Raw genomic sequence first — 17,196 nt, 5'->3', positions numbered from 1 at the left:
TTAAAAAGAAAACTTGGGGGTAAGCAGAGTGGTACATGCCTTTAATCTCAGCACTTAGGAGGCAGAGGTAGGAGGATAACTGTGAGTTCAAAGGCAGCCTGGGCTAGAGTGAGACCCTACTTCAAAAAACCAAAACAACAACAACAACAAAAAAAAATAGGAAATGTAGCTGGTGTGACAGTTCATGCTTGTAATTCTAGCACTCAGAAGGCTGTCAGCCTGGGCTACAAAATATCTCAAGAAAAACATAAATAAGAGCATCTGACTGAAGTTGTCTAATATTTCGATCTTCTTCCTGAACACGTCCCTTAGCATATCATACCCCCACACACACTGAAGAAAATGTTTCCATATATTCATCCTATTTGCCATCATTAGAGCTACATTGTCCATTTTGGTATCTATAAGCCTCACCTGGCTTTTGAACATGTGACATGTAACCTTTACAAATTGAGATATGTTCGAAGTATAAAGTACACACTGTATTCTGAAGATGTAGCATAAAAAATGAAAGCAAAATATCAATAGGTTTTTACACTGATAATATGTTAAATGATAATATTTAGGACACACAGGGTTAAATAAAACACACTATTAAAATTATTAATTCTTTGGGCTGAAGGGATGGCTTAGCGGTTAAGGCATTTGCCTGCAAAGCCAAAGGACCCAGGTTTGATTCCCCAGGACCCATGTTAGTCAGATGCACAAGGTGGTGCACATGTCTAGAGTTCATTTGCAGTGGCTGGAAGCCCTGGCACGCCCTTTCCCTCTCGTGCACTCTCTCTCTCTCAAATAAATAAACTTAAAAAAATGAATTTTGGGGGGCTGGAGAGATGGCTTGGTGGTTAAGTGCTTGCCTGTGAAGCCTAAGGACCCCAGTTTGAGGCTTGCTTTCCCCAGGACCCACGTTAGCCAGATGCACAAGGGGGCACACGCGTCTGGAGTTCATTTGCAGTGGCCGGAAGCCCTGGTGTGCCCATTCTCTCTCTGTCACTCTCAAATAAATAAATAAAAATGAACAAAAAAAGAAAAAAATTAATTTCTTGCATGCCTTTAATCCCAGCACTCGGGAGGCAGAGGTAGGAGGATCACTGTGAGTTCAAGGCCAGCCTGAGACTACATAGTGAATTCCAGGTCAGCCTAGGTTAGAGTGAGACCCTACCTCAAAAATCAAAAAAACAAAAAAATTAATTGTGACTTTTTCTTTTGTAATGTGCTTACTGCATAGTTATAATTACACTTGAGGCTGGCATTACATTTCTATTGGACAGTGTTAAACCAGAGGCTGAATTTTGTTCTTTCATTTTTTTGCAGGGCTGGGGATTGAATACAGAGCCTTGCACATGCTATATGCTAGGCAAGCACTGTACCACTCAATTACATCCCTAGAACCCTTTTATTAGTTTGTAGATAAGGACCTATTATGTTCCCTAGAATCCTGGACCTTAAGTGGCCTTTTCACTTAAGCCTCCTTAATTGGGACTACATGCCTGTGTCACTTCACCTAGCTTAGAGTTTTAGTTTTATTTTTGTTTGAAGTATACCCCTCCTAAGACCTCTAAATTATATTTCTGTGCCATTAGTAGTTATATTTGAACATTCTGCCTAATTAAAATACTCACTCTGGTTTGAGATTCTTCCCATAATGTGGTATTGAACATTACCTTGCTTTCCTATCATAGTAATATGATTCCATCTTCTCCTGGTATCAATTACTACTGAGAAGAAATCCTCTGTGAATTTATTGTACCTTTGTATATGTTATCTGGCTTTTAAGGATTTAGCTTCATCTTAGGTACTAAAATTTTACCACAAACTGTCTCTATGTGGATTTACCTTTAAAACACTGGGCACTTCAAAGTTAACTGGCTCTTCTTCATTGCTAAATATTCTGAGCTATTATAAAATTAATTCCCCATTAATTTCTGTATTTTCTTTCTTTGTAACTGATTTATTGTTTGTGATTATTTATTATTTATTGGCAGGGTCTCTCTTGTAGCCCAGGCTGGCCTCAAAATTGAAATCTTCTGCCTCCTAACAGCTGGGACTATACAGTGTGTACCATCATGCCTAGTGTTTTGCAATTCTTTATATATACCAGAGTCTCTCAGTTAATCCTGTCTTTTAACTACTCACATTCTAAAATTTTTTGTGTGTCCTGGGAGAACATTTTATTATTATTTTTTAATTTCCAATTCACACATCAATGGCTAAAAGGTGGTTTGTCTCAATTAAGTTTTTTATTTCACTTTAAAAAACAATTGTTAGCCAGGTGTGGTGGCTTATGCCTTTAATCCCAGCACTTGGGAGGCAGAGGTAGGAGGATCACCGAGAGTTCGAGGCCACCCTGGGACTACATAGTTAATTTCAGGTCAGCCTGGACCAGAGTGAGGCCCTACCTCGAAAAAAAAAAAAAAATTTGTTTTGTGTTTTTCAAGGCAGGGTCTTACATGCTGTCCTCAAACTCACAATAATCCTCCAACTCTTTCTCCCGAGTGCTGGGATTAGAGGAACATGCCAACATGCCTGGCAATTTTTTTTTTTTTCTTTGAGAGAGGATTTTGTATAGTCCAGAAGGGCATCAAACTTACTATGTAGCTGTGGATGACTTTCAGTTCCTGGTCCTCCTGCTCTACCCAAGTGCTGGAATTAGCGAGAACCACTATAGCTATTTTATGCAGTGCTGGGGATCAAACTCAGGGCCTCATACATATTCTACCAACTAAACTGCATCCCCAACCCCAAGGTTTTCTTTTAATTTTGGCACTAGAGACTGAATCCAGTGATTCACACACGCTAACCACATGCTCCCTTGTGAGGTACATTCTCAGCCCTTAAATTAAAACATGTTCCTTCTAGCTCCAGACCTTTTTGTTTTCCCCAGCAATACTGGGGAATCAAACCCAGGCCTTATACATGCTAGGCAAGTGTTCTATCACTGAGCTATAGCCCAGATTTCTCCCTTTACAGAGGTTTTTAAATATTTTCATTTTATTTTATTTGACAGAAAAAGAGAGAGAAAGAAAGAGGCAGAAAGAGAAGAAAGGCCACACCAGGGCCTCCAGCCATTGCAAAAGAACTCCAGACACGTGCACCATCATGTACATCTGGCTTATGTGGGGCCTGGGGAAATCAAACCTGGGTCACTTGGCTTTACAGGCAAGCACCTTAACTGCTAAGCCATCTCTACAGCCATACAAAGGCTTTTTTTGTTTTTTGTTGCCACTCCTACTACTCCCACCAAGGAGTTCACTATGTAGTCTCAGGGTGGCCTTGAACTCACAGCGATCCTCCTACCTCTGCCTCCCAAGTGCTGAGATTAAAGGCGTGCACATCTGGCTCCTACAAAGGTTTATATATATCAACATTTTCAAGTTCCACATGTTGTGGATGGCTCTTTACTACATTATCCTTGTTTTTCTTCTTTTAATGTATAACTTTCAGCTCTCTTTAATACTTGGAAAGTATCTTAACTCATGTAAGCATCCTAAAAGTATTTTACAGTTTCTTGCAATCAATGGGATACTATGCAGCTGTTAAAAAGAATAAGATCATCCCATAGATACTAATACAGAATGATCTCTAAATATGCTCAGTGGGAAAAGGCCAGGCATATAATAGTATGTAGAGAATGCTACCATTTATATAAAAGAATATGTATGTATGTATATGTGTGTGTGTGTGTGTGTGTGTGTGTATACACACATACATACACATGATAGATATATACTTATATGAGTGTACATGCATAAACTATCTCAGAAAGGATAGCAAGAAATTAGTAACAGTGGTTGCCTCTGGGGAGGAAACTGGGTGGCTAGGTGACCAAGGTGGAAGTAGACTTACTTTTCACTGTTTACCCTTTTGTACCTTTGAATTTTGTATCACGTGCATGTATTACCTAGTCAAAAAAAACATAAATAATTTATTTTTTAAAATAAAGTCTTTGTTGAACTACTCACTCCATAAAATTAATTTCAATCAGAGAAAATCCTGCTCTGGTGGTTGATGTTGTATTAATATTAGATATCTTCATAATTTTGGAATTTTGGTTATAGGCTTAAATAGGAAAAGTTTTTAACCTTTTCTATTTGTTTTAGAGTTGACTCTATTTGACCATCTGGGCCCCTAGTCCATCACCAGGTTTTATAACAAAATTTCAGGCTTCCAGATTCATGATAATATTAGAAGGGGCACAAGTACACATGACTCAGCAAGTGGCTCCATTTAGTTCTTGTGAGGCTGTAGGAAAATACATAGCTTTTTTTTTTTCCAGCCTTTTAAAAATGAGACAGATTATTTCAACTAACTCCCTGGTTTCATGTAGTGTTTTTGGCTATGGTTCTTATTTCATAGGAAATTCTTTAACATTTAAAAAAAATAATTTACTTGTGTACATAAACGAGTATATATGTATGTATGTATGGGCGCACCGGGTCCTCCTGCTGCTGCAAATGAATGCCAGATGCTTTTTGTGTCAATTTTACATAGGTGGCTGGAGAATTGAACTTAGGCTGGCAGACTTTGCAAACAAGTGCCTTTAATCACTGAACCTTCTTCCAAGCCACATCACTAGCATTTTTTAATCCTTCTAACTGATAGGACCCTAACTACTAGATGTCAGTGTTAGGCCAGTGGTTTCAGCTCTGTTTAAAGCTCTGTGTATGTATCCTACTTCTGACCCACAGGTGTCGATATTGTTCCGGAATCTGGCTAAAATTTTGTGCTACTTAGTCTATTGTCTATGTTCAGAGCAAAAGAGTTACATTAAAATGTTTCCTTAACTAGAACTAATTCACATGTCTTTTTCTAGAATATTAAAAATAATAGCTATAAAACATGGGTTGGAAAGATGGCTTAGCGGTTAAACGCTTGCCTTTGAAGCCTAAGGACCCCGGTTCAAGGCTCGATTCCCACATTAGCCAGATGCACAAGAGGCTGCTCGCATCTGGCATTCGTTTGCAGTAGCTGGAAGCCCTGGCACACCCATTCTCTCTCTCTCTCTATCTGCTTCTTTCTCTCTCTCTCTCAAATAAATAAAAATAAATAAAAAATTTTAAAAATAATAACTATAAAACTAAATCTCATTTCATGTAGTTCAGAAAATAGAGAACAGTAATCTACCTATTCTAACTAAACTACTATCAGCATTTAAAAACATTCTTTTAATGTTTTTCTTCATACTTGTATAACTTTATAATTTTAACCTATATTATGACTTCATTTGTCGACATTGCTATGTAGTTTCTATGACCATCATTTTAATGATTGCATATTAACCCATAAAACTGTTCAAATGTAATTTACTTCCCACATCATTGAATAGCTAAGGAGCTTCCAACAATGTTACAAAGATTTTATGCATGTAGTTTTCGCTCTCAATAGTCTAGAGCATGGTTCATAGTGAGAGATGTTAAGCAAAAAGACTAGTCAGATACATGGCTCAGGTTATTAATATGACCTTATTAGACAAACATGAAAGAAACATGGAAGTAAACAATACATTTCAGAAAGATTACAATCCAAAATCATGAACAATATATCTTACAACTAAAAAACTAAGTTTTCCATCTGGCATTCGATTGCAGTGGCTGAGGCCCTGGTGTTACCAATGCTCTATCTCCCTCTCTCTCTGTATCTCTCTCTTGCTCGTGTTCTCTCTAAATAAATAAATAAACAAAACTAAGTTTTCCAAGTCATAAGAATTATAACTCATGTATGTAGATCACTTAGCACTGCTAAATGACAAATTTTCACTAACTTTCAAAACAAAATACTTTGAGTTACTTTAATCAAGTTCACATTTTCATTATCATACTCACCTGATATTATTTACACAGTCCTCATGAGCCTCAGAAAGTGTTTTGATGTGCTTTGAAGATATAGGGTCAAAAAGCAGAACCTCAGTCTGTTCACAAGCAACTGTCAGCACTGACCTGAAAGCAAGTAACATATTTCTATTGGTAGGTTTTCTATTACTCTCTTGTTCATTTATTTATAATTACAAACTTATAGATTAACTTTCTTGCCAATTTAAAAGGGCCTCTGATAGTTGCAGATGACACCTGCACAATGTTTTCACATCAGGCTTTCATGGGTGACTTGGGAATTGAGCCCAGGCTACGAAGGCTTTGCAAGCAAGCACCTTTAGTCAGAGTCATCTTCCAGCCCCCCCCCCACATGTTTTTACATTAGTAGCAAATATTTAGAGGATTATGGTATCCACTATTAACAAGAATACTAAGAAATGGTACTCACTCATATGATTAAAGTATAAACTGGTACAGCTTACAATTGCAGACCATCTCTAAAGTATCTATCAAACTTTTAAACATAGGGACTGGGAAGATGGCTCAGTGCTAAAGATGCTTGCCTTCAAAGCCTGCTAACCCAGATTCAGTTCCCAAACCATTCATGTAAGCCAGACATAAAAATGCTGCACAAGTCTCTGGTGTCTATTTGCAGTAGCAAGAGGCCCACATGCACCCACATGCACACGCACACACACACACATACGTGTACACAAATAAGAGGGAATGACAATTACATAACAGTCATGGTACATAATAATCATTCTTCCTTATTTATGGGGGATACATCCCAAAACCCCCAGTGGAGCAGGGCATGATGGTGCACATCTTTAATCCCAGCACTCAAAGGCTGAGCCTGGGCTACAGGACAAGTTCCAAGTCAGTCTGGGCTAAAGTAAGACCCTAAAAAAATTCTGAAACTCCAAAAATTATAATAAAATATAACTATTAATAAGTTATATGAATGTAGCTACTCTCAAAGTATCTTACTATATTGCAGGTCTTAGTAACCTCAACATGATTTTTTTCTTTATGAAATAGAGAAGTCTTGACATGAACTTTTTTTTTCTCTTTTTGGTGAACCAATGAGTTTATTGGGGTTACTTACAGAGCAGGGTGAGGGGTCACTCACAGGTGCAATAGATGACTCAAATGCAGCTGCATCACCAGAAGCTTCATCCTATCCTGGATGACAACATCCTCAGAAAGCCCATCTCAGCATAGGATGGGAGAATCTGTCCACACTGCACCACTTGCAGCCCGAACTTTATGTCTGATCCTTGTCACCCACCATTTGCCAGCATCAGTATTCTTGGGCTTTGCAGTTATTATTACCTAAACTAAGGATTAAACACAGCACTGTGAAACTATGAGTCCATCTGAGATGGTAGCTACTAAATCACTAGCTGGTGGGTAAGTGTATACAGTGTTAACACACTGAACCAAGAGATAGTTCATATCCTGGGTGAGATAAAGTAGGATGACAAGAGAGTTCATCTAACTGTGCAGACTGGTGGGAAATTTAAAACTTATGAGTTATTTCTGTAATTTCTCATTTAATGTTTTTGGATTGTGATTGGCTATGGATAACTGAAGCCTTACAAAGTAAAACAATAAGTTAAGAAGAAATTACTGCACTATTCAGAAGCCAAAGGAGTAACTTTATATGAGTAAGAAAGAACTCCAAAACACACACATATGCACATACATTTTTCTCTTTTTTCTTTCTTGTTTTTTGTTCTGTTTTGTTTTGCTACTTGTTTTTGTTTTTCGAAGTAGGGTCTCACTCTAGCCCAGGCTGACCTGGCACTCACTCTGTAGTCTCCAGCTGGCCTCAAATTCATAGCAATTCTCCTACCTCTGCCTCCCAGGTGCTGGGATTAAAGGCATGAGCCACCATGACTGGCTACAATTTTTTTCGATGTAGGGTCTTGCTCTACCCCAGGCTGACCTGAAATTCACTATGTAGTCTCAGGCTGGCTTAGAACTCATAGCAATCCTCCTACCGCTGCCTTCCAAGTACTGGAATTAAAAGCAGGCATCACCATACCTGGCATGATTTTTTTACTTTTTTGATTTTTCGAGGTAGGGTTTCACACTAGTCCAAGCTGACCTAGAGCTCACTATGTAGTCTCAGGGTGGCCTTGAACTCATGACAATCCTCCTACCTCTGCCTCCTGAGTGCTGGAGTTAAAGGCATGTGCCACCACACCTGGCCTGGCTGATTATTTTTTTTAACATGATTTATTTTATTTATTTGAGAGAGAGAGAGAGAGAAGACACAATGGGTGCACCAGGGCCTCCAGCAACTGCAAACAAACTCCTGACACATGCACCACCTTGTGCATCTGGCTTATGTGGGTACTGGGGAATGGAACCTGAGTCTCGGCTTTGCAGGCAAGTGCTTTAACCACTAAGCTATCTCTCCAGCCCGTGATTTTTTTTTGATATTTTATTTTTATTTATGAGAGAAAGATGGAGAGAGAGAGACTGGGCATGCCAGGGCCTCCAGCTACTGCAAACAAACTCGATGCATGTACCACCTTGAATACCTGGCTTACATGGGTCCTGGGGAATCGAACCGAGGTCCTTTGGCTTTGCAGGCAAATGCCTTAACCGCTAAGCCATCTCTCCAGCCCACCACAATTATTTAAGAGTCTCACTCTAGCTGGGTGTGGTGGTGCATGCTTCTTATCCCAGCACTTGGGAGGAACAGGTATGAGGATCACTGTGAGTTTGAGGCCACTCTGAGACTACAAAGTGAATTCCAGGTCAGCCTAGGCTAGAGGGAGACCCTACCTCAAAAAAGAACAACAGAGATGAAGAGATGGTTTAGTGGTTAAGGTGTTTGCCTGCAAAGCCTAAGGACCCAGGCTTGATTCCCTAGGACCCACATAAGCCAGATGCACAAGGGGACACATGCATCTGGAGTTCGTTTGTAGTGGCTAGAAGCCTTGGTATACCCATTCTCTTCCTCACTCTCTCTCTTTGCCTTTCTTTCTCTCTCTAAAACAAATAAATAAAATTTTAAAAGAAATTATTTTAAAAGAGGAAAAAAAAAAAAAAGACCAGGCGTGGTGGCGCATACCTTTAATTCCAGCATTTGGAAGGTAGAGGTAGGAGGATTGTGAGTTTGAGGCTAGCCTGAATCTACACAGTGAATTCCAGGTCAGCCTGGGCTAGAGGAAGATCCTACCTCAAAAAAAAAAACAAAAAAATTAAACAAACAAAACAACCCTTTTCTATTTAGAACAAACTTTTTAAACAGAGTAGAAGATGGAAAATCATCTACAAAACTAAAGTCTTTTCCATATTTATAATTTTGTTAAAAATTTATTTATTTGAAAGCGATAGAGGGAAAGAGGAAGAGCTAGAGAATGGGCATACCAGGGCCTCTAACTGCTACAAATGAACTCTAGATACATGCCACACTTTGTATATTTGGCTTTTATGGGTCTTGGGGAATCAAACCTTGGTCCATTGGCTTTGCAGGCAAATGCCTTAACCACTAAGCCAACTCTACAGACCATCTTTTCTGTATTTAGTAATCATGAAATTGCCCTTTAAATAGTGCAGCATAAACCATTTTTATAAATCTTATTTACTTATTTGCATGTATGTATATGTGTATTGGCACAGCAGGACCTCTTGCCACTGTAAATGAACACTAGACAATTCCACTTTTTGCATCCAGCTTACATGGGTTCTGGGCAATTGAACCTAGGCTGGCAGGCTTTGCAAGCAAGTGCCTTTAATCACTAAGCCATTTTCCCCACCCCAGCATAAACCGTCTATGTTTGTGTGTACTGTATGCACATTTTTGTATGCAGTACCACATGGTCTGTGGGCATATGTGGCAGAGGCCAAAGAACATAGGTGTCATCATCTATTATTCTTTTGTTTTGTTTCCTTGAAACAGAGTCTCTCATTTAACCTGAAGCTGCTGTTTTCAATCAAAATGGCTGACCAAGAAGCCCCAGTGATTTTCCTATCTCTACCCTTCTCTGCCTTCCTCAGGACTGGGGTTATAGGCATATATGGCCATACCTGGCTTTCTCCATGGGTACTAGGGATTGAGCTCAGGTCCTCATGTTTGTGTGGCAAATGCTTTTACCTGTTGAGCCATCACCCCATCCCCATAAACCATCTTTTGAGATAGCTGGGTTTCAAGGTTTAATAACTGAACAATTTTCTTGGAGTTTAGATATGTTTCCCAAATTTCAGTGTAGGAAATTTGGAAATCTCATACAATTTCCAAGGATTGAGACTGAGTTGGTATGTTCTTCACGGAAACTGCATTTAAACTGGAATTAAATACTTAGATTAAATATGTGTACATTTGTTAGGTGTGGTGGCACATGCCTGTCAGCCTAACATACAGGAGGCAGAGGCAGGATTGCTGCAAATTTCGTGTCAGCCTGGGCTACATAATGAGACCCTGTCTCAAAAACCCAAAACCAGGCTGGAAAGATGGCTTAGTGGTTAAACGCTTGCCTGTGAAGCCTAAGGACCCCAGTTCAAGGCTCGAGTCCCCAGGACCTACATTAACCAGATGCACAAGGGGGCGCTCATGTCTGGAGTTCGTTTGCAGTGGCTGGAAGCCCTGGTGCACCCATTCTCTCTCTCGCTCTCTGCCTTTCTCTCTTTCTCTCTCTCTCTCAAAAAAAAAAAAAACAAAACAAAACAGAGCTGCTGGAGAGAGATGGCTTAGTGGTTAAGGTGCTTGCCTGCAAAGCCTAAGAACTGAATCTCCAGGTCCCATGTAGCCAGATGCACAGTAATGTAAGCATGCAATGTTGCATATACCACAAGAGGGTGCATGCATCTGGAGTTTGCAATAGGCTGAAGGTCCTGGCGAACCCATTCTCTCTGCCTCAAAATTAAATTTAAAAAAAATTTTTAAGCTGGGCAGAGGCTTAGCAATTAAGGTCCTTGCCTGCAAAGTCTAAGGACACAGGTTCAATTCCCCAAAACTCAAGTAAGCCAGATGCACAAGGTGATTCACGCACACGAGGTGGCACACGCATCTAGATTTCGATCGCAGTTGCTAGAGGCCAATTCTCCCTCTCTCATAAAAATTAAAAAAAAAAAAAAAAAAGCCAGATGTGGTGGTCACACCTTTAATCCCCGCACTCAGGAGGCCGAGGTATCCTGAGGATCTCTGTGAGTTTGAGGCCAGCCTGGGATATAGCCATTCCCTAACTCTCTCCCTCTCTGCTTACAAATAAATGAAATAAAAAATAAAATACTGGGCTGCAGAGATGGCTTAGCAGTTAAGGTGCTTGCCTGCAAAGCCTAAGGACCTGAGTTCAATTCCCTAGTACTCACATAAACCAGATGCACAAGGCAACACATGTGTCTGGACTGTGTTTGCAGTGGCTAGAGGCCCTGGCATGCCCATTCTCTCTCTCTCTTTATTTATCTGCCTCTTTCTCATTCTCTCACAAATAAATAAGTATTAAAAAAAAAAAAAAGCAGGGGCTAGAGGGATGGCTTAGCGGTTAAGGCGTTTGCCTGCAAAGTCAAAGGCCCTTGGTTAGATTCCCGAGGACCCATGTAAGCCAGATGTACAAGGTGGCACATGCTTCAGAAGTCTGTTTACCGTGGCTGGAGGCCCTGGCATGCCCATTCTCTCTCTCCTCTCTGCCTCTTTTTTTCTCTCTCTCATCTAAATAAATAAAACTAAAAAAAAAATTTTTTTAAAACAAACAACAAAAAAACAGCTGGGCATGGTGGTGCCTGCCTTTAATCCCAGCATTCAGGAGGCAGAGGTAGGAGAATCATGGTGAGTTTGAGGCCATCCTAAGACTACATAGTGAATTCCAGGTCAACCTAGGCCAGAGTAAGACACTACATCAAAAAAAAAAAAAAAAAAAAAAAAAGCCAGGCATGGTGGAGCATGCCTTTAATCCCAGCACTCAGAGGCAGAGGTAGGAGGATCGCCATGAGTTCAAGCCCACCCTGAGACTACATAGTGAATCCCAGGTCAGTCTGAGCTAGAGCAAAATCCTACCTAAAAAAAAAAAAAAAGACAATTAGGTCAGAAAAACTATTAGAGAAAATTACATTAAAGAGGTAAGACTTGATATAAAGTCTACATGGTTCATGTAATATCTCTTTTTTTCCCTTGGTTTTTCAAGGTTCACTTAACTGTAACTTGAATTTAACTTGAATTTAAAAAACAATTTAGGGTGCAAGCTGAGCACAGTGGCACACACCTTTAGTCCTAGCACTCGGGATGCTGAGGTAGGAGGGATGCAATAAACTGGAGGCCAGCCTGGGACTACAGAGGGAATGCTAGGTCAGCCAGGGCTAGAGGGAGACCTACCTCAAAAAAAAATAAAAATAAAAAAAACCCTGCAGGACGGGGTTCAATTCCCCAGTATCTATATAAAGCCAAATGCACAAAGTGGCATATGTGTCTGGAGTTCATTTGAAGCAGCAAGAGGTTCTGGTGTGCTTCTTTCTCTCTGCAAATAAATAAACTTAAATATTTAAAAACACCCCAAGTGGCCATACGTATTGGCACACACCTTTAATCCCAATAGAAGGTAGAAGGTAAGAGGACCACTGTGAGTTCAAAGCCAGCCTGGAATTACAGAGTGAATTCCAGGTCAGCCCTACCTCAAAAAAACATACAAACAAAAAAACCTATGTGAGCTGGGCATGGTGGCACACACCTTTAATCCCAGCACTTGGGAGGCAGAGATAGGACTGCCATGAGTTCAAGGCCACCCTGAGACTACATAATGAATTCCAGGTCAGCCTGAGCTAGAGTGAGACCCTACCTCAAAAAACAAAAACAAAAACCTATGTGTAGTATACCCTTAATTCTAACAACCTGGCAACTTGAATTAATGTTTCATAATTAATTCTACCCTCACCATGTTCTACTTAAAATTGTACTTATGAGGCTGGAGAGATGGCTTAGCAGTTAAGGTGCTTGCCTGTGAAGCCCAAGGACCCAAGTTTGATTCCCCAGTACCCACATAAGCCAGATGCACAAACTGGCACATGCATCTGGAGCTTATCTGCAGTGGCTAGAGACCATGGTGCTCACTTTCTCTATCTGCCCCTCTCCCTCCCCCTCCCAAATAAATAAAATATTTAAAAAAAAACATTTTGAAGCCAGGTGTGGTGGGGACTAAGTACACACCTTTAGCACTTGGGAGGCAGGCAGAGGTAGGAGGATTACCATGAGTTCAAGGCCACCCTGAGACTACATAGTGAATTGGAATTGGTCAACCCAGGCTAGAGCAAAACCCTACCTTGAAAAGCCAAAAAAGAAACAAAAATAGCTCATTTTGGGCTGAAGAAATGGGTCAGCAGTTAGGGCACTTGCTTGCAAAGCCTAAGGACCTGGGTTTGATTCCACAGTACCCAGGTAAGCCAGATGCACAAGTTGGCACATACATCTCATGTTTGTTTACAATGGCTGGAGGCCCTGTCAGGCCCATACTCTCTGTCTCTATCTCTACCTCTCTCTCTCTCTCTCTTTCTCAAATCAATCAATCAATATTTAAAAAAAAAAATTTAAGTTAGACTTCCAAAAAATTAACATAGATACTTAAAGTCCTGAAAGTATGAGTATAGTAAAAGGGGGACCAAGATATAGAGACACAGAATCAATGTTTGGGGGAGAGGAGGAGCTTCAAGGATACAGAGAGACTGCAGTAAAACATCGGTTAAAGTTTCTCTTCTCATCAGTTTTCCCCTTACTTGGGTATGTATCCATTGCTAAAAGCTCCAGTCAACTGCTATAAGAAGCCACTGATAGCCGGACGTGGTGGTGCATGCCTTTAATCCCAGCACTCGGGAGGCAGAGGTAGGAGGATTGCCATGAGTTCAGGGCCACCCTGAGATGACAGAGTTAATTCCAGGTCAGCCTGGATCAGAGTGAGACCCTACCTTGAAAAACCAAAAAAAAAAAAAAAAAAAGAAGCCACAGATATCCTAGCACCAGGTGTAATTAGGAAGAAGTATTTTCATCAATGAAATGGAACAGGCCTTACTTGCTCATAACAGTGCTTGATGCTTGACTATGTTCCTTTGTTCTTTTCTCAGCATATTTAGGTCTTTCTTCACTAAAAAAATTCCCTTCATTTCTCACCTTCTTTAACGTATTTCTCCTGCCATTAGTCATTTGACATATAGTTTTTGTAGGAAATATTCCTATTGCCTCTCAAAGGCTATCTTTTTTTGTTTGTTTGTTTTATTTTCAAGGTAGGGTCTCACCCTAACCCAGGCTGACCCAGAATTCACTATGTAGTCTCAGGGTGGCCTTGAACTCATGGCAATCCTCCTACCTGTACCTCCCAAGTGATGGGATTAAAGGCATAAGCCACCACACCTGGCTCAAAGGCTATCTTAATTCACTATTCATCACCTATGAAGTTTTGTTGTTGTTTTTTTTTTCCCCAAGGTAGGGTTTCACTCTAGCCCAGGCTGGCCTTGAACTCACAGTGATACTCCTACCTCTGCCACCAGAGTGCTGGGATTAAAGGCTTGTGCCACCAAGCTATGAATGTTTTTGATTTTGGTCTAAGTGTCACTTCCACAGGGAAATTTTAAACATTCTACTCTAACAGGCTTCAAATCTTTATTTCTACTTGTAACTACATTATGCATTAATATGACTTTCCATATCTAGTTGAACTGATAGGTCCCAGGTTCATTGAAAGGAATGTTATTAGCTAGCTTTATTCACTGCTATTATTCCTACATTTACGATTTACCAAGTACTCAAGGAACATTGCTGAGTGAGGGACTGAATGGATGCACAGCCAAGGAAACACTAGTAGCACAGAGGCTTGATGTGTTAAAAGTGATAGATATCATCTCATGGTAGAACAACTAAGTGCAATTTTTTCCTGCTTTTTGAAAATATTTATTGATTTGAGAGGGAAAGAGGCAGAATGGATGCACCAGGGCCTCTGGCCACTGCAAACAAACTCGATGCATGCTCCACTTTGTGTATCTGGCTTTACATGAGTATTGGGGAATCGAACCTGGGTCCTTAGGCTTGGCAGGCAAGTGCCTTAACTGCTGAGCCATCTCTTCAGCCTCCAATTTTTTTCCAGTTCATTGTTATTGAACTTGTGTTCTCACAGGATAGAATTAAATATACACAGAATATTGTTTTGAAAATTCCCCTTAACCAGAAGTAAACCAGGAGCAAACGTTACCTAAGAAGCTACATAAAAGACAAGATACCCTTTAACACAAGTATGTAGTCTAGCTTGAGAACCTCACACATGGCCCAAAGACTGAGAAACACCCCTCTGCAGTGTCTTAGTATCTTTCTAGAACTTTGACTAGTCTCTCTTCACGATAGGTTGTGTCACAAAGCACAAACGTCCTGCAAGCAATCTACACCTGACACAAGCTTAGATCAAAGAGCCAACCTAGGATAATTAGAGAGAAAGAATAGGCATTCATTTAAAAGGGCATTTACTGAGCACCTATTGCGGACCCCAAGCCCTAGTTCTGGGCGGGCTGTCAGACCTGCAGTGATGGCTTCGGGGGTTTCTCTTTCACAGGGCTTCGAGCCCAAAAGGGATGCCAACTGAACCTGCCCACCTCAAAACACCAGGCTGGGGGCTCGGCGGCGCCAGCGCACTCCCGAGCTAGGAGGTCCCCGAGCCGAGCCGAGCAGGGGGCGGCGGTCCACACCCGAGCCAGCGGAGGCGGGTCCCGCCCTCCCCGGGGCCGCGCTTACCCGTCCGGCGAGTACTCGAGGTTGAAGACTGCGCCGTGGGTGCGGGTGCTGAGGTACACCGAGTCCGCCGGGTGGATGGAACCGTACAGGTTGGTCATCGTTCGGAAATTGTCCCGCGCCGGGTCCACAAACAGCCCTCGGCCCAGGCTGCGCTCTCTCAGCCACCCGAACAGTCTGGCTCCGGGGCCGCCCAGGCCCGCGCCGAGGCCCTGCCGACCCCAGCTCTCCGCCTTGCAGTCGGGCCCCGGCCGCCGGCGCGGCGGCGAGGGCGGTGACAGCTCTCCCAGGGCGCGGGCGGCCGACAACTCCAGCGCTCCGGGGGACGCGAGCTCTCCGGGGCGCGCGGCCGGGGACAGCACAGGGGTGCCGGGGCGGCGGGGGCTCCAGGCGGCCGGCGACAGAGGGGCCGCGTCGGCTCCGTGCTGTGGAGGCACCGGCGAGGGAGCTGGGGAGAGCGGCCTGGGAGCTGGCGCCGGCTCCTCAGCCCCGGCCGTCCCGTCCCCGCTGGGACTGTGGGGCCCGAAGGGAAACATGGCCAACGCCCCCGCCCCCCGCTCCAGGTCGCTGTCCCGCCGCCCGATACCTCAGCGCACCCGCTCCAGCCGCCACTTCCGGGTGCGGCGTCCTAAACCCACCGGCTAGGAAACCCGCCTCTCCGCTAGGCTGCGCTCCGCGGGGGACCAGGAAAGCAGGGACACCGCCGAGTTGCGGGCTCCACAGCACCAAGGTCAGCAGCGCCTAACTGTCGTTGTGAGCAACTGAGGATGTCTAGGGCCGGGATGGACATCTCATGCCCTAGAGGTCTGCAGCTGTCAGTGATCAGTGGCTGTTGGATCAGTCCGGTGAGGATGTATAGGATTATGAACTGTTGACCCACCCCACTTACACTGAGATTAATTAAAGGGAGGGCATTACTGTATTATATATAGGTCACACAGGGTAACTCGCAAGGCATGCTGCCTACTCAGAAGTCTAAGGATTCAGGTTAAGAACGTTTGCAACTAAAAAGCCCTGGTCTGTACAAAGACTAGAATAAAGAACTTTTTGGTGCTCTAAGCGCCTGCCCAACTTGCAGCCACCACTCGGTAGGGCAATCAAGGCCAGAGCCTTCTTCCTTTAAGGATAGAACACGTATGCAGCCAGGATTAACTGAGGGGAGCTTGAGATCTGAACGTAGTCAACCTCACAAGAGCCCACTACCCCTGGTACATCGTATCTGTGAGGGAGGACATGGAAGTAATGACAGGAGACCTTTACCTCTGTTGCTGAGGCTGAATACAATGAACTTATTTTAGAAAAGGGTTAACAAGGACTAGGGATTTCTTTTTTTTAATTTTACTTATTTTTGGTTTTTTGAGGCAGGGTCTCACTCTAGCTCAGGCTGGCCTGGAATTCACTAAACTTTGTAGTCACAGGGTGGCCTTGAACTCACGGCAATCCTCCTACCTCTGCCTCCCAAGTGCTGGGATTAAAGGCATACTAAAAATACTTTTTACAGGCTGGAGAGATGGCATTTGCCTGCAAAGCCAAAGGATCCCGGTTCAATTCTCCAGGATCCACATAAGCCAGATGCATTTGGAATTCATTTGCAGTGGCTGGAGGCCCTGGTGCGCCCATTCTCTCTCCCTCTCTCTATGCCTCTTCTCTCAAATAAACAAAGTATGTTTA

At 42.4% G+C, this 17,196-nt stretch overlaps 1 protein-coding gene across 1 annotated transcript in view; it reads right to left on the bottom strand.

Moving 5' to 3' along the window:
* Positions 1–16,061, bottom strand: part of Dcaf10 (DDB1 and CUL4 associated factor 10) — a 49,442-nt gene extending 33,381 nt beyond the window's left edge. Inside the window, exons 1-2 of the mRNA XM_045142113.1 lie at positions 15,529–16,061; positions 5,823–5,936 (exon numbers count right to left, since the gene is read on the bottom strand). Coding sequence (XP_044998048.1) covers positions 5,823–5,936; positions 15,529–16,061 — 647 coding nt within the window. The remainder of the gene's footprint in view (positions 1–5,822; positions 5,937–15,528) is intronic.
* Between the last annotated feature and the right edge of the window lie 1,135 nt (positions 16,062–17,196).

This window comes from Jaculus jaculus, chromosome 1 (genome assembly GCF_020740685.1).
Source record: "Jaculus jaculus isolate mJacJac1 chromosome 1, mJacJac1.mat.Y.cur, whole genome shotgun sequence".
Taxonomy (NCBI): domain Eukaryota; kingdom Metazoa; phylum Chordata; class Mammalia; order Rodentia; family Dipodidae; genus Jaculus; species Jaculus jaculus.
Note: the sequence above shows the minus strand (reverse complement) of the source record. Positions and strands in the feature narration are given on the sequence as shown.